This window comes from Lonchura striata, chromosome 6, assembly GCF_046129695.1.
Source record: "Lonchura striata isolate bLonStr1 chromosome 6, bLonStr1.mat, whole genome shotgun sequence".
NCBI lineage: Eukaryota > Metazoa > Chordata > Aves > Passeriformes > Estrildidae > Lonchura > Lonchura striata.
The window spans coordinates 14,202,743-14,226,342 of record NC_134608.1 but is presented as its reverse complement, the minus strand read 5'-3'; the positions used below and the strand labels follow the sequence as shown (position 1 = coordinate 14,226,342).

Genomic DNA, 23,600 nt, shown 5'->3' with positions numbered 1-23,600 from the left:
GTGAGTATGGAAAAGAAGAAAAGGTGGCTCCTTTGCTTTGCTGGATTAGTAGTAGCCCTTAAAACTGCTCTGCCTCTGTGGTTCAGCTGGACATTCCTGCCGAAACCTACTCAGGTTTATTCCACCCAACCTCTTTGAAGCAATTTCTGTGTCTCCACTCACTCTACATACATGGAAATTAGTTCAGAGTCTAAGTCTGTTTTTTGCAGGAGCACTTACCAAGCTGGAGGAGACCTTCCCAACAGACCAGCACAAACAGTGGCAAGCTGCACACAGTGCTGTGCTGTGTCCTGAAGGACCTTCAGCACAGTTTTACCAGCAGCTGCTAGCCTGAGCTATTGAAATATTGGCAGGTATTAGGGGCTTGTGGTGAAATGCATCTCTTCAGTCTCAAGGAAAGGCCCTATTGTACATTCTGCTTGCTGCTTACTGTGCTGCCTGCCAGGTGTGTCTTGAAAGACTAATGATATTTACAGTGCTTCATCCACATTTGAATGCAATATTTTCATTGTAATCTCATCTAGAATTCAGACCACCCCATAGGATGGCCTTCTCTAAGCAAAACAAAAAAAAATTCTGCCAGTGAATATGATGGGTAAAGCAATTTAGAGCTTCATGAATGCCTAATTTCTCTAAGCCTTTTAAAATTGCCATTGTAACTTATAAAAATTTACAACTGCAATTTATAACACATAGACAGAATTTCAAAAGCTATCACAGCAGGTCTCTTGTGCTGCAGCCCAGACCACTGCTGCAGAACTCTGCAAGGAGCTGTGATCCATATAAATTTTTTGCCCTATGTGAACTGACAAGCCAGAAAGCACTGTGGAAAAGCTCTTACTGGAATTGTCTGTGAGCTGTGTTGTGCCTCTCACTCCTGCCCAGTGCTCCCAAACACCAGCACTGCCCAGCATAGCCTGTGTGACCAAATTAAAGAGTGCAGCAATGCTGACATGGCCTCCTTGTTCAATCCCAATTCTTCTGCACACCTTCACATCCATCACAGAGCACAAAGGCTGTCACTGCAGCAACTCTGACAGCTGAGATTAGATGCTACCAGTATGAGACATGACAATGCCACAGGGTAAGCCAGGTCCCCAGCTATGTCCACACTGATGGAACCTTGACCTATGGTTCACTGCCTATTTCAGCAGTGAAATCACCAACAGATTATGTATAGAATATACCATTAAAGTTAATACACCTGAAAGAAAAATGAAGGGGAATTGCACTTAAACAGCAAAGTAGAGGGACCAGAAATGTGATTCAAGAGCAGTCAGATGAAGCTGGATCTCTCTGATCCATTCCAACCCTTAAATTGCTTTGCTCACCTTGTATTAGAGGAAAACGTTGGAGCATCAGGCAGCTCCCAATGTCACCTGCTTTGTTGGATAGTCCTTGTCTTAGGGGTCCTCTGGCCTGCCTGCTCACCCATCTCTTATTTGCCTCAAAGGAGGATTGAAGGACAAGGTAAAGAAGCTTTCCTGAAAGTGAGTTAAAAGTGCAGAGGCAGTGGCTGGGGATGGGTATAGGCATGTTGGGGAAGTACAACGTACATATTTTTCTTTAAGATTAGATGAAAACTCCTAATTCTCCTCTTCTCAGCCGTTGAAAATCCCTTTCTAATTACAATCTGTTTTGTGCTGATGTGATTGTTCTGAAGGACTTGACCCAGCAGTCAGGCAGTAGCCTGGCAGTAAACACCTGCACTCCATTCCTCTGAAGAACACGTGTATTCCCCTTTCCTCACTCTCTCTCTCTCTCTCTCTCTCTCTCTCTCTCTCTCTGCTACCTGAGAAACTTCTGCTATTATTACTTAGGCCCACAAATGGAGAGTGGAGCTCCGTTACAACACAAAAATTAAAACTGAAAGCAGAAGCTTGTGATTCAAAGCAAGGTGTGCTCATTGAACAGGTACTCACTGAACAACCCCATCTCTTTTCAAAGGCATGACAGAGACATACCTATCACATACTGTCTGTAAACAACCTCCTAAGACCTGTGAATTTTAGGATATCCTCAGGATGCCCATTTCTTTCCACCAATGCAGCTGTCAATGATACTGCTCTGTGCCAGTGAATTCTTGTGCCACATGGCCCAGAAATTCAAATAACTGGTGCAAGATGACTTTAGTGGATGCCAAGTACATGAGGCTATTACTGCCTTCCCAGGGGTGAAGTGACAATATTGTCGACTCCTTAGAAAAGAGGAATATTTGTCATTCATCAGTCACGTTTGAGCTGCTTCAGGGACCACATCAGAGTAGCACAGTGGAAACCTTGTCTCTTACAGGAGATGTGCATCTGAGTTCTCAAATACGGGACAGAGAGAAGCAGAAAGACTGTGTGCATGAGCATGCATGAGAGAGGAGCTGGGGAATAGAAAACTCCTAAGGATATATCCTTAGCTCACATGCTAACAGTTAATGCCCTTCCTGCAGAAACACAGTCAGAAATGCTGTTGCCAAACAATTAAAGAAGCCCGAAGAAGCTCCTAAGGATACTTATGCAGAATTTCATGGTAGCCTAAATTGTTTTGCATTAGTTTTGCTAAGTGCATATTTTGTATTAAGCAAATCCTTAAAATTGCTTCATTTAAATATTTTAAAGTATTCTCTCCCTGTTCACAGTTTAAAGATGAAGAAAGAACACTGCCAGATGTCATGTTAGTAATCTCCTGAGATTTCAGCATCCTGCTGTATAAATACTCTGTAACCACAGAAAAATTGCTACCAAGAAATGTGTACCTAGGACTAAAGTTCACATTATGAAGTCACAGAATCATTTATGTTGGAGGGGACCTCCTGAGATCACCTAGTTTAGGTTTCCAGTCTGTCTTAGCTGAAGGAGAAGACACAAACCTGTGCCACACCTAACCCAAGAGCTAGCAGGAAGAGCCCTTGCTGTGGGCTCTGAACACACCACACTGAGCGGGCTCCTGACCTTCTGCATGGATTAGAAACTCCTGTCCTGAGGCTCCCAGCAGAATTTAGGATCAAGATATCCACTCAAAAGTTAAACTCTGCCAAGGGTTGTGTGACTCTATGAGTTCACTAACAAGAGTGACCAATTCCCACGGGATTTTTAGTAGCAGAAGGTTAAAGACCTGTATGATTAGTCAGCAAAGCAGTATCAGTGAATGTACATTTATGTAATGAACCTAATGGCCAAATTAACCCTGTGGATGGTCTGGTTTCTCACCAATACAATTGCTTTGTTCTTGTTTGCCTTTTTCCTCTCAGCTGTAAATAATTCACAGCCAATTTAAGAATACTGGAACAGACCTAATGTGATGGCAAGCAGCTTGCTTAAGTCACTTTACTGGAATGGGGTTTGTACCCTTGCTCATCTCTAAAGACCCTGGGGCAGAATGCCGTGGCATTTTTAAAGTTCTTTTGGCAGAAACACAGGTTCCCCAGGCAATAGTCAAGTTGCAAAAACACTGCTTCCAAAGTACTGCTGCCCCTTAGCTGCCTTCTCCAAGGGATGATCCCTTACAGACTCATCTCTAACTAAAGGCAGTGCCACGTGTGAGCATGGAAAACTTGAAGGCTACAGAAGGAACTCTCCAACAGCACAGATCCTTTGTCTGCAATAAGGCCAGTCTGGTTTACACCTCTGTGAGGACACAGAGAATCAATCATGTATCTTAGATGTTAGTGGAAGAACTCTTGCTGCCTTGTCCTTTTGTGTACTACATTTTTAATGAATATTACCTGTGTTGTTTGGTTACTCTCAAACATTCCAATGCAGTATTTAAAAATACATTTATTGCCTTGCCATGCACTCTCTACTCAAAAAGAAGCACTCAGGGAAGCAGTTCTTGCTTCCCTGAACACACAGCTGGACACTGATGGTTTCTAACACCATGCAGAGCTCACTGACCTGCTTCCCAAGCCCTTAGCTGCCGTATCTCCTATGGAAGAACAGAAGTAGAGACTATTCTGTCCTGTCTGAACTGCCCCAGAACCATTGCAAAGCATGTCTGATGAGAATCAAACACCATGGAACATTATCAGAACACTAATGACTTCATTTCCTTTCCATTTTCACTCTTGCTTCCTCATGTAAATGGATATACAAATACATGCAAAGGATTCTAAAATAATCAGTGCAAAACTCAGAACTGCAAATGGGCACTAAATATGAGTTTGCATGGTGTGGAACAGCATGAAGAGCACATCTCTGAGGTGAAGGATGATGGTAGCTATTTGACTGGTTTTCTTGTGAATCAGTGTGCTCAGATGTTTCTGGACCAGCATCCAGCCTGATTTTCACATCCACACAACATTGTATGGACTGTAAACCCTGAACTGAGCACTGATCTAGTCTCTTGGATGGATGGTAACTGACACCCATTTAAAGAAAGCTGGAAGCTTTTCCAGATGGCTTGGTGTTTAAGGCACCACTTGGAGTTGGAAAAGAAAGCTGTCATGTACACAGAACCTTCACCTCACTTCTGCAGCTGAAGGGTAATAAAAGAGATCTTAGAAAGATGAAGATAGTCATCTTTAACACATAAAGTATGAGCTCATAACCAAAGCATTGATTTTCTGTGAGAAACATCTGAGAATAAAAAATTGACACTTGGACTTCTATATCTTGTGCTTATTCTTGACTCAAGTGGGAGTGATCATGGAGGGCAGTAAACTGAAGTCTTACAGATGAAAAGCAAAGTGTCCTGGAAGGAAAAGTTCCCTGAAACCCAAAAACCCCAGATCAACAAAACTCAAACATAAGAGGGGCTGTAGCTAAAAAAGGGAAGAAAAAAGAATGAAAGCTCCATCTTTTTTTGTGCCAGAGTATAATGCACACTTTTTGCTCTGAAGTTTTGAAGCCAGTCAGGCCCAGATCCCTGGTGACACAAAGAGAATTTTTTTCACTACTGTGTTCTAGTTTGCATTAATTAAAGACAATGAATGAATGAACAGAACTGCCTCTTTATAACTCATGATGTGTGGACACACAAGACTCCCCTACCTTATATGCTTTGGCAGTGTAAATCAAAATCATCTCCTCTCAAGAGCATGTTCATAAGTTTAACACCTTGGCAAGTCAAATTCCTTCCTGCTGTGTGTGGACAAATAGCAACTACTAAACCTGCACATACAAAGAGCTTCGGGGTGTTACAAGTACCCTTTTTTCTAATGCTCTAGCACCTCTGACTCTATCAAGCAGGAAGGAATTTGACAGCTGCAGCAGGGTAGGACAAAGTGGAGAGAGCTACTGCCCCCCTCTGTGCCACAAGGGAGGACACAGGTCACCAGGTGACACAGGCTGTGTTCAACAGGTGCCAAAATCACCACTGACCTACATCCCTTCCTGCCTGGCCCTCCCAACTCACCATCTCTCTCTTCCATTTGCCCCACCCTTGATTAGAGACCAGACCATGGCCTGCAGGCACAGCTTTCCCAGTCTCCACTCACCTCCAGAAGGTGGCTGCCTTATACCAGCTGAGCAGACACATCACAGGGAGTCACTGTGGCTGCCCAGGGCCATACACCAAGACAATAGTGCAAGATAACAAATGTATTCTGTTTTGAAGAGTACAGCTAGAAATCCTTTACCAAAGAAGTTCTCGGACAGAGATGATGCAGAACTCCACCCATATGGGAGGACATCTGCTCCTGGATGCTGAGGAAATGTCCCTGCCTTGCCAGGAGCTGGCTGCAGTCATGATCAACAGCTTTGAAGGGCAAGTGGCCATGCAGGGAGCTTGGCTGGTCCAGGCTGGCAGATGAGGAGGCTCAGGTTGCTTTGGAGCACGACCAAAAATATTGGAGCAGACTTTGTGAACAAATCTAAGAAAGCCAAGAAGTCTGACAACATTTCAAAGACCACTGTTATGGATGTCTATGGCAGCTTTTCCTTCAGTGTTTCAAGAGTAAGATTAACTCTGGTACATGGGGTTTGCAATGTGAACCAAAACAGCATGGAATTTCTTTGGAAGTATTGCAGTGCTTTGAATTCTCACTTCCTCTTCTCTGCCAAAACTGCAAATTACTCAGTTAGTATAATAAGAAAAGCCATAATGGTATGAAAAGGGGATTTAAAAAATACTATTTTATTTATTATAATAACAATACTACAGAAGTTAAATTATTGAGCTTTATTATTATTTAAATTAATGAAAGGTGAGGCACAGAAGGATGAAGACCCAAATCAGAGTCATTGCTATTGTTGAGTGAAAGACTCTACCCTATGACTGAAGTTTCAGAGCATCATATGAGGCTTGATGAGATAATGCACATGCACACACACAGATAGGAACCTTTCCTATGAGGTGCCTGAAATTTGGGAGGCACATCTGTGAATATCATGTGTGAACATCTGACATACACAGATCTGGAGCCCAGCTAGGCTTTTATTCTTGGACTTGTTTTGCAATCAAGGAACAGTTGCTGAGCAGCCCCTCCTGGTAGAAATGAATTACTGCTTCTCCAGAAGAACTGGAATTCAAGGTGTTTAATTCCAGCTACAGTCACTGCAACTAAGTTGTTCTCAAACACTTTACCATGCTGTCAGTGAAAACCTGGAGGGATTTAAAAACACACCCTAGAAAATCATCTGTTAGGCTGAATGTTGGTGAAGAGCCAAAAGTGCCACTTCCTAAAATCAGGTATCTGAGAAGATGAATCATCCATTGCTTTAAAGAGTTCATGATCTTCAATGTGTCACACTCCACACAGTGCTGTGAATTTCAGTTATTTGTATAGAAATCGAAATCTGTTTTCAAGCAAACACTTAAGGACATTTTCCTTTATTACAAAACCACTTACACGTATTGCTAACTTCGACCGACTCCTGTTTATCTGTTCTGCTAAATCTAAACATTAGACAAGATTAGTCACAGTCAGGCTTTGTGGACATTTAAATGTTTGGTGGTTTAGTCATGTAGAAACAATAATAGCACATAAGATGCACTTTTTAAGTTACCTGTGGTGTAGACAAAGCAAGTTATATATTTTAATATTATTGAGTTTTTACCAGTCTCCACACTACCCTCTGAGCTACTGGCAGAATCTGACATTTAGACCAATTAGACTACTATCACAATTGGCATAAAAACTGCATTGATGTAATCTCACCGAGATAGCAGAGTATCATTTATCCCAGCACAAATGGAGATGCAGGCAGAATAAAAAGCATTGTTGAAAGATGCTAAATATTAAGGCTTTTTCTAGTAAATTAATGTAGCAAAAGAAATACTAAGAAAAGAGGTCTTATTGTGCAAGATTTTTGTCAAGGCCAATTCACATATTTTAGAACAAATAAACACATGCATATCAGTGTTGACTCGTAAAGCTCACAATCAGAGAACAGCAAGATAATGAGAGCTCTTACATTTCATAAAAAGAGAAGAAAAGGAGGAAAGTGATTTTTTAATTGTGCTTTGGTTAACAGACAGAATGAGTTTGATAAACAAGTGTCAGACTGTATTACCAAAAGCAATAAGAGGTAATATCCTGCTATGACAGATAACAACAACAGATCCAAGTGCTCATAGGCAGTCTGCTTACAAGTTGGTAAATACTCTTTAATTTTTCCCAGAGAGAAAATTAAGACAAAGATAACTGATCTTTGCTGAGGCCACAGTTTCCCATATATTTTTTTAAGGACTCTGTTGGTTTATCCTAACCCAGATGAAATTTTTCTTCACTCATTTGTTCTTTCTCCTTTAGCTGAGGCAGGACAGAGGGATGTGTACATGTGTGATGAACTGAATCAGGAAAGTGGTCCAGATAAAACCCATTAATTATCCAGTTCCAGTTCTAATGCACCTTGTAAGAACAAAACCAGGTATCCAGGCACAGCTTAGGAAGCAAAGCAGGACATGGATGAAGTAGCTACTGGAAAGAAGGGTGAAGGACAGAAAGCCACTCTGTGACCTAAATGTAATGCATTAAAAAAAAAAAAAAATACAGTACAATGTCACAGGAATTACATAGATATAACTTGTTCTTCTTCTCAGGTAAAATCATGGATCCTGCCTCTTTCTTAGAGATTATATTTTTCTGGAAACAACTGGTTTATCATCAATTCAAAAGTATTTCTATGCATCATTATTAATATGTTTGTGCCAGTTATAGATGTGGACAATAACATTTATTTCTAGCAGAATAGCATCTCAACAAAAACCTCACATTTGTAAAATGACCCCCATTTCCTCATTTGCTAGGTAAAAGTGAACTGCAGCATCTTTTTAAATTAAGAACTGAAAAGTATCCAGAGAAAGCACAAACTTTCTGAAATATTGTCTTTTCAGGGTAGGAACTTCAGTGCAGAACTCAACTCTGACATCAAGGCCACAGAACAAGGTGGTTTTTTAACTAGACCAAAAGCTGGTAAGCAGGAGAAATATTTTCCCCATATTTCATCTTATTTCTCCTGCTCACCATCTTTGCCCTTTGACTGAGTGTCCTCTGGTGAAAAATATATTTACCAAGGGAAAACATGTCCTGAACTGTCCAAATGACACACAAGCTTTTTAGCAGCACCACACCATATGAGTGTGAGTCAGGCCACTAAACTGCATCATGATATGTGCTCCATTATTGGAGAGAGCAACATCTCCCAAAGTTAATGTCACACTGCACCATCATGATTCAAGTTATTTGACTGTAATACAATTTTCAGTTCTCAAATAGTCTTAGTGCAGTTTTCAGAGGCTCTTAATTCTAAACAATGCATTTAACTATTTTTAACATTGCAATATAAAGCAATTATCACTGTTCCTTGAGAGGCCATGTAGATATATACATATTTTCTAAATAAGCCTTTAGTCATTTCCTCTGTTGAAAGAGAAGCTAATTTATTGTCAGTAATTAATGCAGCTTTGGTTATATTAAGATACATCACTTAGTTGGGAATGGCTTGGGAGACAGCACTACTTAATTTGCTGTGACTTTCCCTGGTCTCTGTGAATGACTATGACTAAGACACTTAATTTTCTCCTGTAGCAGCCACTTCCTTGTTTGTGTTTTCTGTCATTATGATCAGTTTTTTCTGAAGTCATAATCTCATCATTTCATTATGAACAACTAAAAACTTCCCCTTTGAAAATAATAAAATTTGGGGAAATTACTGATAAGCATTATAAGACATTTTCTTTGTCATTGCGTAAGCTGCAATGTCTAATTCTCTTTCACACATATCTTGACTTCCTGGAATATTATTATCATAATTACAATTATAATCCAATATGGATGTAAATTTTTCCCAGCTAGATGTACATATAATACACCTAAAATTGAACTTAGCATCAACCATAGATCTCAGTGGTAATTATCCACTCAGGACTGTGTCCTGAGTGACTAGAACTCATGAGTTGTCCTCTACACAAGTAGCTTCTGTCTCACAATAGATATATGGGATGAAGTTTGATTTATAAAAGACAACATTTTTGCTGATTTTTGTTAAACAAGAACTATTCTAAAAATACTATTCCTTTTTTTTTTTTTTCTTTTTTTTTCTTTTTTTTTTCTTTTTTTCACCATAGAGACAGCTGCTATTTATGGAAACACTCTGTAAACAAATTCAGGATTTTTACATGTTGGAGGAATGTAAGTTCTTGCTGCTTGGAATGCAACACAGTGGACTTGGTCTTAAACAAAAAAGTGATGTGAAGAAGGAAACAGCTTTCAGCACAGCAGACTCAGTCATGTGGAAGTTACCCTGGAGACTAACCAAACTCTGTCAGAAAGCTCCCAGTTCTTTGCCTTACTCTAAGCAGGTCCTTCAATTTTCAAGCAGTAAAGAATTTGAAGGAGTCTTCTCTTTCAGTTCTCCTCAAGTTCTCACTTAAGCCTTGCTAAAAATAGGTAGGGACAGAGTTTTTGTTTTTCAGTTTTGCTATGGGTTTCTAAAATATTTTTCAGCAGCTGAGAATACAGGAATAGGTAGGAGCAGCCTGACACCTGCCTCCATGGACACTGGTGTAAAATCAGAGTCCCAGCATCACATTTATTTAATTGTGCAATGCAAGATCAAGACAGATTTATGTATTTTTTAAAACGAGAACCGGACAAAACCAATTTGAATTTTGCGGTAAAAACAAGATGTACTGAGAAGCTGGCTTTGCTTAGCATTCTCTGGCAGTTAAGATTTTCTCTGGCACACACCATAGATTGGCTGAAACAGAAACTCCTTGGGAAAAGGGGGTGATATCAGCATGTTACAGAGAGGAAGGAGAAAGCTGAGTGCCTGCCATGCCCTGCACCTGATGGCCCTGCCCCAGGTGCACTGCAGAGCACTCAGGGTAGGTTCCCTAAAATACAGGGGAAGCTCAGAAAAGCTCTGTTTTCCTACAAACAGGAACAGACACAGATTGTGCTTTAGAAACAAACACCTCTGTGGTTCCTCAGGATGGCTGGATGCTTACACCCAGCTTCCTCCTCAGCTAGCAGGCTCTGTTCAGGCAGCTGAACTCACCTCACTCTCTCTCTACATTAACTTTGCTGCAGAGATGAGTTTTGCAAAAGCAACAAGTATCAAGAGCTGTTACTCAGCACAAAGAGGACTCCAGCGAACGTGTTTGAATAGCTACCCCTAAAATGCGTAGTGAGAAAAAAAAAAAAAAAACAAACCCCAAACATTTCTCAGATATTCAATGTTACTCTGAAAAATCTATTGTCTCTTTATCCTGTCTGCATGGCAAGCTAAAATTCAAGTGGATGTTCCTGCAGTAGCTGGATTGATCAAGAAATTCAAAGACAAGAGCACTTACCAGCAAATCTCAGGGGTGGCAGAAATAACAACATTGCTCAACTTTATTCATCAACCTTCCTTGCTTTTCTGCATCTTCACAAATATCTGTTAAAACTATTCTTGGGGCTTCACGCTTAATAGGAAGCAGCATCAGTAAAAATTCAGGTCGAGGACAACAAGGCAAGATGGTTATGATGAAAATTGCATCTGAAAACCTTCTCTCTTAACGTCAGTGTGGATCTTCACATTAAATTATACGAGAGGCTCAGGGCAACGATGTAGAAGCATTAATGGTTAATGTAGTGGGACATGCTCCCTTGTAATTGCCTCCTGTCATTGCTGCAGTGCCTGTGAGATATTGTGAAGAGACAGAGCCCAGTTTACAATCCCACGTCAATGGATCTTTTTAAACTCAGAGGTAATTTTTCTTTTTGAATGAATTGTCAAACTCCATTGTATTGACAAGTTTACCTGGAGGGGCATCACCTCTGGTTGGGAAAATAATAAATTCTTTCCTAAGAATTGTAACTTTTTGGCAAGAAGTTACAATTCTTAGGAAAGAACAGTAGCAAAACCAAAAAGACATGACCTGGGACAGTACTTTTGGCTGGTGTAAAGAGAATTCAGTTATCAAGTAAAAGAGAAGAGAACTCTCTAACAGAATTTATATAATTGCTCCCCCTCATTTACATTTGTTGCATTTGGCCTGTCAGATGTTCTGAGGACAGTAAGCACTCAGAGACAGGACAAAGAAAAGAAGAAAAGGAGCAAATATTATTACAACAAAGTAATTGAAAGGTCAGGAGAAATTGGAACTGAAGCAACAATGCCTCATGTCTAAAATAAAGACATATTTTAAAATAAAAGAAATACTTTTAGGGCCCTAAAAGACAGTTCTAGCACTAAGTACACAGAGACAAGCCATAAAGAAGGTGCAGCGTTTTATTTTATTGAATAAAATAGGAGATGCTTCAGATCTGTTAAATATCACTAAAGAGATAAATGATACTGGAAATTGTAACTTTAAAACTTCTATTGATATAAATAATCTGCTTATAAAACTGAGCACGACTTTTGCCATCCTCTCATGGCATACTCTGCTTTTCTATCACTTTTCTATCCACACTACCAAGTATTCTGCACATGTCTCTGTTGATCACTGCAGGTCTCTGTGCTATCTTTCCCTCAGCTGCAGTGAATCCAGATCTGTACAATACTCAGCAAAGATAAACCCATGCTGTGGCCTTATCAGCACTCTCAGAGCATACCCTGGGCCATTTCACCTCCTGGGGTTCAGCTCACCGTGCCTGCACCTGCCATTTGGCCAAGGACTGCCAGTGCAGAACTGGCAAACATCCTCAAACTCACAATCTGAAGTCTCCCTGAGACTGTTGTACACACAGTAGGAAGCATTTCCAAACTCATCAGGGAGAAGAAGGAAAAAAAAGAAAGTCATCCTGGGAGATTCATGGAGTTGTTGGGGCCACCAACAAATCTTCAAAACCAAACAACAACCAAGTGTTGAAGTCTAAAGGTACAAGCTAAAGGTTTAAATGGAAAAAGCTCCTACTTATTTCATTTTTGTGCTCATGAGCTACAGTGGACCAAGCTCCATCTTACTGAATTCTGTGCCATATCTCCAAAACTGAGGTAACCTTCCTCCTGCTCTAATGGTTTCACATCTCTTTTCCTCCTTGGAGGTTTCCCTCCTCAATCTTCAACCTGCAAGAGCCAAATTTAACACTCGTGCTCTTAAGAAAGAAAAAAATCAACAAATGAGCAAGTAATTAGAAACACAAATAAAAGCCTGAAAACAGAACTATACTACAGGTATTTCTCAAATCCTCACAGCAAACACCTAAGAAGCTTGAACTGTTTACTTGCCTGTAGGGCTATGAATATTCACTGATACCCTTCAATAAGTTCTACTTTCATCTAATCACTCTATTTCAGGATGAAATAGCTCTGAAACCTCAATTACCTGTTACAAAAAGACAGTTTTATTACTTTTATAATCTCTGTTAATAGAGATGGTTTAAGATACTATTTCCCAGAAATACAAATTGGCAGAAAATACCTCACTATTTAATACAACGTTTCAAATATTGCTAAAAAAATTCGCTAATGGGAGAATAAAACAACACTTGAGCCTGGTTCATCCTCAACTAGGAATAGAGATCAAGGATACCAGCTCATGTTGCTCTGGGTTGGTATGACTTCCCTGTGGCTTTCCATAAATTCTCAGGTAGTTGGAGTGTCCTAAGTGTCTTCTGCTCATCTAGGGGCTAACGTGCAGACATCAGGATTATCCCTGGTATACCCTAGTATTGCAAAGAGATGAAGAACCCAGATACTTTCCTTTAATCCACCATGAGGTCTTGTTGAACAAAAAGGGTTGGGGGAAGAGAAGCTACACAGGGTGGGAGTCAGCTCCCCTCTTAAATGGAGGGTCACTCTTTGCCAGAAAAGTGACCCAGCCTTATACAGCGACCACCCCTCACCCCCCAGATTATAGCATCATTACAAAACACAGCAGAAAATTGTTTCCACCTCTCACATTATTCAGGGATCTGGCACTAGCACCAGAATTCAATATTGCCTGGTACTCAGAACTCTAAGATTTCTTTTCAGATGCTTGTAACTAAACACCCATGAAGTGGGCATGAGAGAAGAATCCTAAAGCGATTTAATTATTTTGCATTCTTCACAAGGTTTGGAAGCTGATGATGCTTTAAAAGCCTCTCTTGGGGTGTGACAAGCCTCCACTAAAAGCAAAGATAAAAAATACATTCTTAATAATTAAATGCAGCAACAGGTTTATGGGAGACAAAATCTGATCATTCAGGTAAAGAGATCTTTGTTGATGTACAACAGAAGTGGTTTCACGTTATATTGAGTCAGCTTAATTAATTTCCCACCTTTTATCCTCTGTGTAATTTTAAAACTTTCTCTTTTTGAGTCAGTGGAACTTTTTGTTTTTTAGGTACAATTCTTAGCTTTAACAGTTAATTCTGGTACTTTGAGAGACTGTTTTCTGTGTCGGTTATATTCAAAGGTAGAGAAAACCAACTCAAGGAACAAATTAAGATATTTATTTTTGCATTGTTACAAATTTGGGGGGGGGATTTTCCATTAAATGTATTTAACAGACAACCTATTTGCACTCAGGCCTTTCAGCATTTTAATAGGCCAAAATATATACTTTTGGTGCCATACAAATTATGGTTAAAAATAATTCTCAAGGACATACTGAGGGGACAAGAACTTTAAGCAAAATAACTCAAGTTGAAATAGTCAATTCCCTTCAACAGTGGTTTCTATTTCATGAGATTATATTCTTTACACTAGCAAACTATATACAAACAATACCACAAAACTACCATAAGTGCAAAAATGTAAAAAATATACACAAACATATACACAAATTGCTGTGTTTCTGTCTGAGCTACCTTACAGTTAAGAAATCCAGTACAAATGCATGATTTGTATTTATGTATTTGACTTGTAAGTATCTAATATTTAATTGTAAACAAGATTCAGCATGTAGAGCAACTTAAAACAGTTGTCAGAAGCTCAAATCATGAGACCTGGAGACTGAAGAACTGTGCATGCTAAGATCCAAACTGACATACATACCCACACATTTTGACTTACCCTGCAGGGGCATTTAGGGTACTTAAAAGATTCGGATGTAACAAATTCTTGGATTTCATTGTTTTACAAAATGCATACATTTCAGTGTTCAAAGGAAAATCAGTATCACATTTGCAGGTGCAGGTTTTAATGTTTGGTAAGAGTGCCTTGTTCATAACCACTGAATAGCTTTTTGGTTTATTAAGAAACCTTTCTTGGCAACTCAATTAAGGAACAGTTAATGAAAGCAAGCAATGGATGTTCACAATCAACCACTTAGTGAGCAAACAGAAGCAGACACGTGCCTTAAGCACAGATGAACTCACAGGGATTATCCAGGGAGTCACTGACAATGCTGTTCATTAGGCAAGTACACATAGGGCACACTGAACTGCTAAAAACCTGCGGGATTTAGAAGAGATAGTGGAAAGAACATGGAAGCTGCCTTTGCATCGATGTGATGATTTGCTGCTCTCAGTCACTCCTAAGATTCTTAGCAAGAATGGTTTGTTTTACAAAAGATGGCTGTCTGTTTTTCAGGTACTTCCAGGCCACTTATCAATGTATTATTTGAAACACCTGGATATTTAATAAAACCCAGGATGACAGTTCTATTAGGAAGATGCTGAGCAAGTAACAGGAATAGCAGTAGTAGTGTTAGAGTGTTTGGAGAGAATTAGAACATTGTCTATGCCAGTTTAAAGCCTCTACAAGTATGAAAAATGCCCATATCTATAGCAACTGATTTCAGTGGAAAATTCAAGTACAAGAATATTCTTTACAATCTCCTTGTGCTAATGGAAAATACAGTAATGTGATCCATAGGCTCCCATTTCCAGGAAATATGTCCAAAGTCTAATCTCATTTTGTGTATTTTTTAAGTGCTTGAAAACTCTTGCAGTATTGAGCAGAGCATCTGATGAATCCCTTCTCATACATGATACTTTTTGATTTAAAACACAAGTCAAGCCCTACAAGACACATTCTGCAAACTAATCATAATGTAAAGACTAGTTTGATAAGTTTTGTGATTTAGGGTTTTATAAATTTCAAACACTGCAACAATGCAGAACATATACCCAAAAATTAGAAAACCATTTCCAAAATAAAATGTTGAAAAAATAATTAGAATCAGTTTCACTGAAAAGCTTCAATAAAGTGCAAGCAGGAAATGAGAGGGTTTACATAGTGAAAAGTTACGTTTAATAAATTTGTACAATCTGTATTGTTAACAATGAGAGACACGCTATAAAAATGTTTTACCTTGACATCATGCCCTCATATAAAAATATATTCTAATTACCTTGCAATACAATGAGATCTTGACAGAATTGAAAAAGAAATGAACACTGAAATGCTGCTTCTTTTCAACAGTGTCTGAAAGGCAGAAAATATGCAGATTTATGCTACTGCAGTGTATTTTAATTAAGTGGATGAAGTTGATTAGCTATTTACTAGTACTAGTTAATTACTAATATACTAATTCCCAATGAAAAAGGTGCATTGCTACTTACTTGCATTGATTCACCACCACTTCTTGAGAAGGCATTCAGGAGGTGCCACATTGCAAACATGGAAACTCATTCCTGTGCAAAATGCTCATGGCTTTGAGCTCTCACTAAAGCAGAGCTCTCTAATTACTGAAGTATGCACAGCAAGTATTTTTACATCAGAAAATATTTTAGGTTATTAAATCTGCAGATATTTTTCCTCTCAAAAGCATCTCCTCCTGCTTGCAGCAAGTCATTTACTTGAAATAACCAGGTCTTCACAGTGTACCACAACTTCAGCGATTCCAGTGAATTGAAACGCAACTTCATAAATTCACCTGTCACCCTATGCAGGAATTTCTGGAGCTTTGTTTTATGAAAAATAAAGCAGACTGCAGAAGTCTTTCCAACAGAGGGGACATTTTCAAAACATTTACTGTCCAGCCAGATTCTTTGGTGTTCAGGAATACCTAGTATAGTATCAGTGTGAACAAGCAGCAATTTTTTTTTTTTTCCTTCATATACTCCTGCTTGTCCCTTAAGGCCCATCAGCAAACTTTCTGCTAGAGGCAGGTTAATTGAAAAAGGAGTGAAAATACTTCCTCATCACCCTTTGAGACTAAAGTCTGGTCAATAGCATCCCTTTCAGTGGGGATTTTCCACATGGCATATGGGCAGGATTTCCACTTTTGACTAGCACAGAACTATGACAAACTTACATACTGGCTAGTCATTTAATCTACTGAAATTCAAAATAAGTACTTTTGTATTCAAAAGAATCTTTTTATTCTCCAGTTTTTGCTAATACAAGACAACAAAAAGTTCATTATTGCACATCTATCGCCAAGACTTTCAACTGCCCCAAAATGGTGCAATGTCAGGTGCTTAGTAAAGCTCTGTAGAGATGCATGTCACCTACTAAATGGTAAATGTCAGTACCAACTTATTTTTGAAGTTTTGCTGTCCTTTTTTAAAAACCTCTCACCCATTCCCAGTTTCAATTAAAGGACTCCAAATATTCACTATCAAATAACCGATGACACACAATCTAAATTAAGAATATCTTGTGAGAGCAGCAACTTTACAACAATACGAACTTTAAATAAAAGCAGATTACTAAAATAAAGTCTGTATAGCCTTCTAACTATGACATTATAATTTGTTTTTACTTATGATTTTTCATTCTTACAAAAAACTGTTGGTGACAATTAGAATTAACCGTTTTCCTGAAGAGTAGGTATTTTTAGCATTGTAATTAGTGTAACAGTAGACAAAAAAAGTTTTTACATATAATAAGTTTAAATAAATTTAAGACACTTTTCTGTAGGATCATCATCAAATGATGCTCTTTTCAATAATTTGTATAAGCTTCTAAACCACATAAAGGATAATGCACATTACATTTTATTCACACTATAAAAAAAGCACAATATACAGGCCATATCCTTTAAAGTGCAACACAACAGAACATTTCTGCAACATTCAGGTTCTTCAAAAACCCACAAAAGTAGGTATTTAGTATTTAGGAACAAATTCTGTTCATAGATGTATTGACACTGAATCTAAACTCTGAATGGTAATCAAGCTTGTCCTTGCTGTTAAGTGCCACGTTAAAAGCGATGTTTATGACCATTAAACAGTATCATCTTATTTGCTTCCATATTAAACAGCCTCATGTCTCATGTCCATAATGAAAGCTTTTATCCTTTAGTCAGTGAAGAGTATCTGCAGAGCCCTTATAGAAGGCAGTTCTTTGACCTATGCTCAGAAAACCTCTTTAAAATCCACTTAGCTTCACCATACAGGCTACTGCTTCAGATGTCAGATCTACCAAGAAAAATATGGTGAATGGAACAGAGCAAGCATGTCTCTGAGTTGGCAGCGCATGCTTCACTATGTTTGGCACTATCTACCAGATGTATTGGTAACACGCATTATAAACACGTACCAATTTGCTTTTCACTTCATAAATATTTTTGGTTGGATGTTTTGCTAGGAACAGCTGGAACACCTCATTTGCTCCTGAGAGGAACATGACAAAACAAAGTGAGCTCCATCTAAAGCTGCCAACAGGACATTCTTCTGCATTTCCAGCCTTGCTACCTGCCTGCTGAGCCAGATTTACAATCTCAGTCCTCCCCAAGGCGCCACTTCTGAGATTCTTCTTGACGCACATCTGGCCTGATCTGGTTTCTCATTCCACCCAGAACATTTGAGGTTGCCTCTGTTGCAACAATGAAAGGTTTCACCACAGTTGGTGGGATTTGGCGGAGGACTCCTCCCACCGCTCCAGTGACTCCTCTGTTCTCATGCTCACGAGCAGCAGTCTCATAGATGGTTTGGGCTGTGTCCGTAATCCCCTTTAAGAAAATAAAGGAAATCAATTACACTAAAAAAGAAAAAGCAACTTCTCCTAGTTTTAAGGGAAATTTTAAACTGCTCCACATTTTTCTTCTTGGTGATTTGTATGATAACTGTAGTAAAGCAATACTGATATAAATATGATTTAGTTCTTCTAATGAGGCTTAAAATAACACTCCTACGGACTTAGAGATGTAAATATTTAATTTCATATGGTGACACGTTTGTGCATCTTTGGGGTACTGTGAACTACTGAAAAATGACAAAATTTTCTGGAAACTCAGCTGACACCTTACTTCATAGACACTACATAAGGTGCAACTAGCAAAGTATAATACGAAATATAATAAAATCAGGTCAGCATTCTAATTTATAATACACGTTCATGGTAGAGAAAGGTTTCACTTTTAAAATCCTGCATTATGCTTACACTCCACCTCCCTCAGAATTTACAGTAACTGCAAAGGTGGTTGAGCAGAAAGGGAAGGGAAGGTTGGATGCCACAGCACAGGAAATCAAGTTTACATGGCTCAGAATAATTGTACATCATTCCAACCGCAGAGCACTCAAATCCTATTCATACTCATCTGCATGACATCTTAGGTTTTTTCCTATTTCCATTCAAGATTTCTGTTGGTTTATGATGATTGATGAAGACAGTTTTGTTCTAAGCTGAAATCTCCTCCTTCTTTGGTTCCCAAGAATTGCCTCTGCACTCACCTCTTTCACAACACTGTAGGCCTTGGCTACACCCTCCCGCAGGTCGACCGGCTGAGGAGCCAGGCGATGGCGGGGGAACCGTTTGATCTTTTTTGCTTCAATGAAGGTAGGCCCTGGTGATACCATGTCATAAGCAGTTTCTGCAGCTGCCTGCACATCAGGGGCAAATGCAAAACACATAAGTGCTATAGCACCTGATCACAAATTTTAACTACTAATAGGGTGATGTCACTGAAATAAAATAATTCTTATTACACAAATAATATTCATTTGCATCAGATTACAGTTTTGTGCAAGAACTTCCGGAATGTGCAGCTCTAACTATACATTAATTCCATAATGAAAGAATTAATGTTCGGGTGGAGTTTTCTCCCCTCCTGCTTGTTGTCTCTTCAAAGGCATCCTCTAAACTGCATAAAATGCTCAAGATAGAAACTGAACATTTGATCAGTGGAATTTCTTACAAACACACAAGCACACATATAATCCCACTTGTGATTAATAGCACTTGTTTTCTGACTATATATCTTCAAGCTAAGGCATATACATATATTATTTTTGCAAGATTATGTACTAAAAGTGTATTTTCGTTGTATTTTTGTATTTTTTATATTAAGAAACATAAATTTATTAAATTTAACACATGTGCAATGAAGAACTCCTCTTTCTCAGCATCAGTGATTTTTTTAGTGAAGCTGAACATTTTCATATTAAACTGTACATTGTAATGCATTAAAGACATTAAGAAACAAGTAGCAGCTTGGGCATTCAGTAGTATTTTTAACAGTTTTCTAATCACTGCATTTGATGCCATAGTTCTCACCTCACAGACTACTGCTAACTTTGCGCAGTCTCTGCTCTCCTATTTATACAGCTGCCTTTTCTTTTTTAATAGATGCTCCCTACCTTAAAACATAGCATTAAGATATTAGCTTAATACAGAGCACTTTCTAGCCCCACCTCTTATTTTACATCTAACCTCAGGAGTAATACACTCTACCTGTATAGTCTGAACCATTCTGTTTGTTAGCTCCAGTGCTGCCATCGCAGTGGAAGTACCAAAAGAAGCTGCTCCTCTTTGAAAGCCTCTGACAATACGTCCGTCCTTGCGGTACTGCTCTATTGGCAACCACACCAGGTCTTTCAGACCTTGCACTGAAAATGAAGACACAACAACAAAGTCAGACAATTCTTTTAGATATGCAGAATACCTTGAAAGGAAGTGAAAACAGGAGGCAGTATGATTCGTGTTGGTTTTTTTAAGAGGGGAGAGGTGTTGTTTAGTTTTTAAAGAAACAAACACATTCATATGTAACTGAACAGAAGTAAGAATTAACTTACCTAACTGCACAAGGGAATGCATAGGCCCTACTCCTCCCAAAATTCCTGGTAGCTGGTTTTTCTTTATATCATTAAGCCATTCACTGATGGCATAGGAGAACAATTTATCCACACCTAATAATCTAAAGTAAATACTATTATTAATTTTTTTAAAATAAACAATTCCTAATAAGATAAATGTAAAAATGTCATTTAAGCAAAAGGACATAAAAATGGCATTTAAGCAAAAGGAAACTTCTTCAAATGTCTTTTGTTGCTGTTGGATAAGCCAAGTATTTCAATTGTATATGCTTCATAAAACAAACTCAAAACTATATATAATCACATCCAATGATCATATATGTATACATATACACACAAAACTATATGTATAATCACATCCAGTTCCATAGGAAGTAAACATGAAACTAAAATCCAGAGCTTATCATCAAATATAGCAGATATATTAAATTCTGCTCAGAGTTAGAAGTTCTTGAATTATATATTTGAAAAAAAACTATAATCAAGAAATATTTGTAAAGTCAAAAAGCATTTGGATTTTAGAAGAACATATTAAGATAAAATTTGCTTTGCATTTGCAAATTTGCAATAGCAGTGTTAATCTATGTTCTGAGAAACTTACCCGTGTCTATAACAAAGCCTCTTCAGCTTTAACTCTGAGCAGTTCAACTGAGCAAGCCCAATAAGAATCCCAGCTAATGTTCCCTGTAAGTGAAATATTTTGCTATCACATACATTTACTCAACCCATACAACCTGTAAGAAATTACTTCATTATCTCAACTCTTACTTACAAATCTTCTGTCTAAACCTTCTCTCCCAGCCTCCCAAATGCAACTTACAAATGCAAGTGCCAATGAATCATGTTACATGGAAACTTGCAAAAAAGGAAACTTAGCCTAACTTGCTACTTAAAGAAAAACACCTGGATACAAGAGGGCTTCTTCAGAAATAATAAGCTATAATAAATTATGCAAACATAGTTCTGGCCTTAAGTGTGTTGTAGGAATTCTAAAGCTACCATATTTCATGTTTCGATTTCTCATATCTGGGCAAATTCAAGAAGTTGCTGCTTTCCATATTTTCTTACTGATTTGCTGTGACAAAGTACAAGTCTTGTGCAAATAGGCTTCTAAACTCAGTGTGATAAAGAATGCATATTTTAACAAGAACTATGGGCATTTTTTTTATCTGTAATAGATTCCGTCATTGCCACAGAGCCCCATATGTTACTAGAAAAGAAAGGAAATACTAGAAAAGAAAGGAAATACGGAGAACAAACAACAATATTTTGTTCTGGCATCAATGAGGAAAAAATAAAATAAAATGCATGATTCTGGAATCAGACAGTGATATCACACTTGGAGGGGCATTGCAGCTATACACTATGATTTCAAGCGAATCACGGAGCTCATAAATGTGACATTCAAGTTCTATCTTGGATTAATCACAAGTTTTCCAATTAAGAGTGAAACAAGGTTAAGCTTTACTAAAACTAAGGGGGTGTTTTATATTTGTCATAATCGCATCATTTATGAATCGTGAGCATAAAAATACACCCCCATTCATGGGGGCAGGGAAGGGAAATCAAAACAAACATCAAATTTTTGTTCTATAGCATCAGCATTGTACACAAACCTGATCCATTGAAACATGCTTGCCATGGTAATCAAGCCGTATTGGAACTTCTGATGTAAAGCGAAATTCTCTGGGACATACAAAGGAAATATTATAGTGAGAAACATGAAAAGGAAATTAAATTATCCTTCCAAAATGAAACTCATGGCTTCCCATTCTCTTGGATATCCTTATCCTTATCACCCTTTTCTGTAAACCATAAATCCTTCTGTTACTGACTTAGTACTTCAGAATAAATTCTGAAGGCAAATTCAGCTTTTCTTGGTTTATTTACATCTATTTCAGGCTAGCATTTGTAATAAATTTAAAAGTCCTGCAAATGTGCTAATAATCCTGCAAGTGAGTATGTTAAAAAAAGAAAAACAAGCAAACACCCACAAAATGATGATTTTGTGGGCAAAATTTAGTCTTGCAAGTGGAACTTGATAAAAAATTCTGTTGGCAATATATGTGGTGAAAGAGAACCACAGCAATGCTATTACAAATCTGCACTGCTTACCACAGCACACATCTGTTGTTAGAGGCACTTAGGAGCTGAAGGCACATGAAAAAAACTTCTGCATAACAAACTACAAGTTTGATAGTCACTTCCCAATGAAGTGCCTACTTTAGAGTTTCTCTTGTGATATCTTAATTTCATACCTCTCTTCCATATATCCTTATATTCTCTTCCCTTATATCCTCTTCCTTTATACACATCTTTGATTTTATTAGATAATTTATAGTTAGATACGAGAACTACAAAAACTGCTCTTTGTATGCACTTGTAAAACATCTCATTACTGGTTCTCTGGGGGCAGAGATTTAATTTTTACTTCCTTGTGCACAGTAGTGACAAGGTGACTGGTGACCTTCCAGTGATAGAAAAAATATATTTGCTTTCTACAAGCAACCAATAAACAAACAAAAAAATGCACCTTGCCTGAAGGTCTGAATAGTTTATCACCACACTTTCTTAAAACATTTTGTAACAAAAGTTTACCTGAAAAATACTGGCTGATCACTGTATGATGTTGTTTCTTGCGAAAAATGACCATCATCTCCATTAACCACATCCATGGAATCAATGCCACCATTTTCATTCACTTGCTTGTGTGATGCAAAAGAAATGACTGGACTTGGTTCCTTAAGGCTGCTGACATGCCTGGGCAAACTACACGTAACTTCAGCACCAGGAGACTTTTTAACTATGAACAGAAATTACACACAGTAAAGTGACTCATTTTTCACAGTGATTACAGAGATTTTATTTACACAATTACTGCATCCTTATTAAATTCTAATGCTTATTAGTAGGAATTAGTAGGACAATATTTAGATTCTCTCAGTTTTTGATAGAAGTTATTACATGCAGCTGAAGTTGAGGTTAGTGCACCAGCACAAATAATGAATCTGGTTCTAATGGCAGTACTGCAGAGTGCTTCATCACCTAAGCATTTCAGCATGACATCTCAACAGAAATAGGTGAAGTATAGCTGCTAAGAAATATCCAAATAGACTTAATAGCAGAAAGGTGTTTTCAGTATATACTGAAAACACATATATGCTTTTGCATCAGATAATGCAATTGATAAGGAGTATCACTTTGACTGCATATAGACATTATTACATATAGACATTAGATATATAGACATTATATACCCCTTGCATAAAGTATTCTGTTTGCCTAATAGCTTGAAATTGTCTTAGGATTCCATTTTATAAATAAGCAG

The 23,600-nt window shown here is 38.1% G+C and overlaps 1 protein-coding gene across 2 annotated transcripts in view; it reads right to left on the bottom strand.

Moving 5' to 3' along the window:
- Positions 1-13,776: 13,776 nt before the first annotated feature.
- The window catches only part of ATG2B (autophagy related 2B), a 45,166-nt gene continuing 35,342 nt past the window's right edge, over positions 13,777-23,600 (bottom strand). For both annotated transcript variants that reach the window (XM_077783969.1, XM_021549703.2), the window contains 7 exons: positions 22,871-23,075; positions 21,889-21,958; positions 20,874-20,956; positions 20,252-20,373; positions 19,911-20,065; positions 18,911-19,060; positions 13,777-18,189 (listed from right to left, as the gene is read on the bottom strand). In XM_077783969.1, the coding sequence (XP_077640095.1) occupies positions 17,959-18,189; positions 18,911-19,060; positions 19,911-20,065; positions 20,252-20,373; positions 20,874-20,956; positions 21,889-21,958; positions 22,871-23,075 (1,016 nt within the window). In that variant the 3' untranslated portion in view covers positions 13,777-17,958. The remainder of the gene's footprint in view (positions 18,190-18,910; positions 19,061-19,910; positions 20,066-20,251; positions 20,374-20,873; positions 20,957-21,888; positions 21,959-22,870; positions 23,076-23,600) is intronic.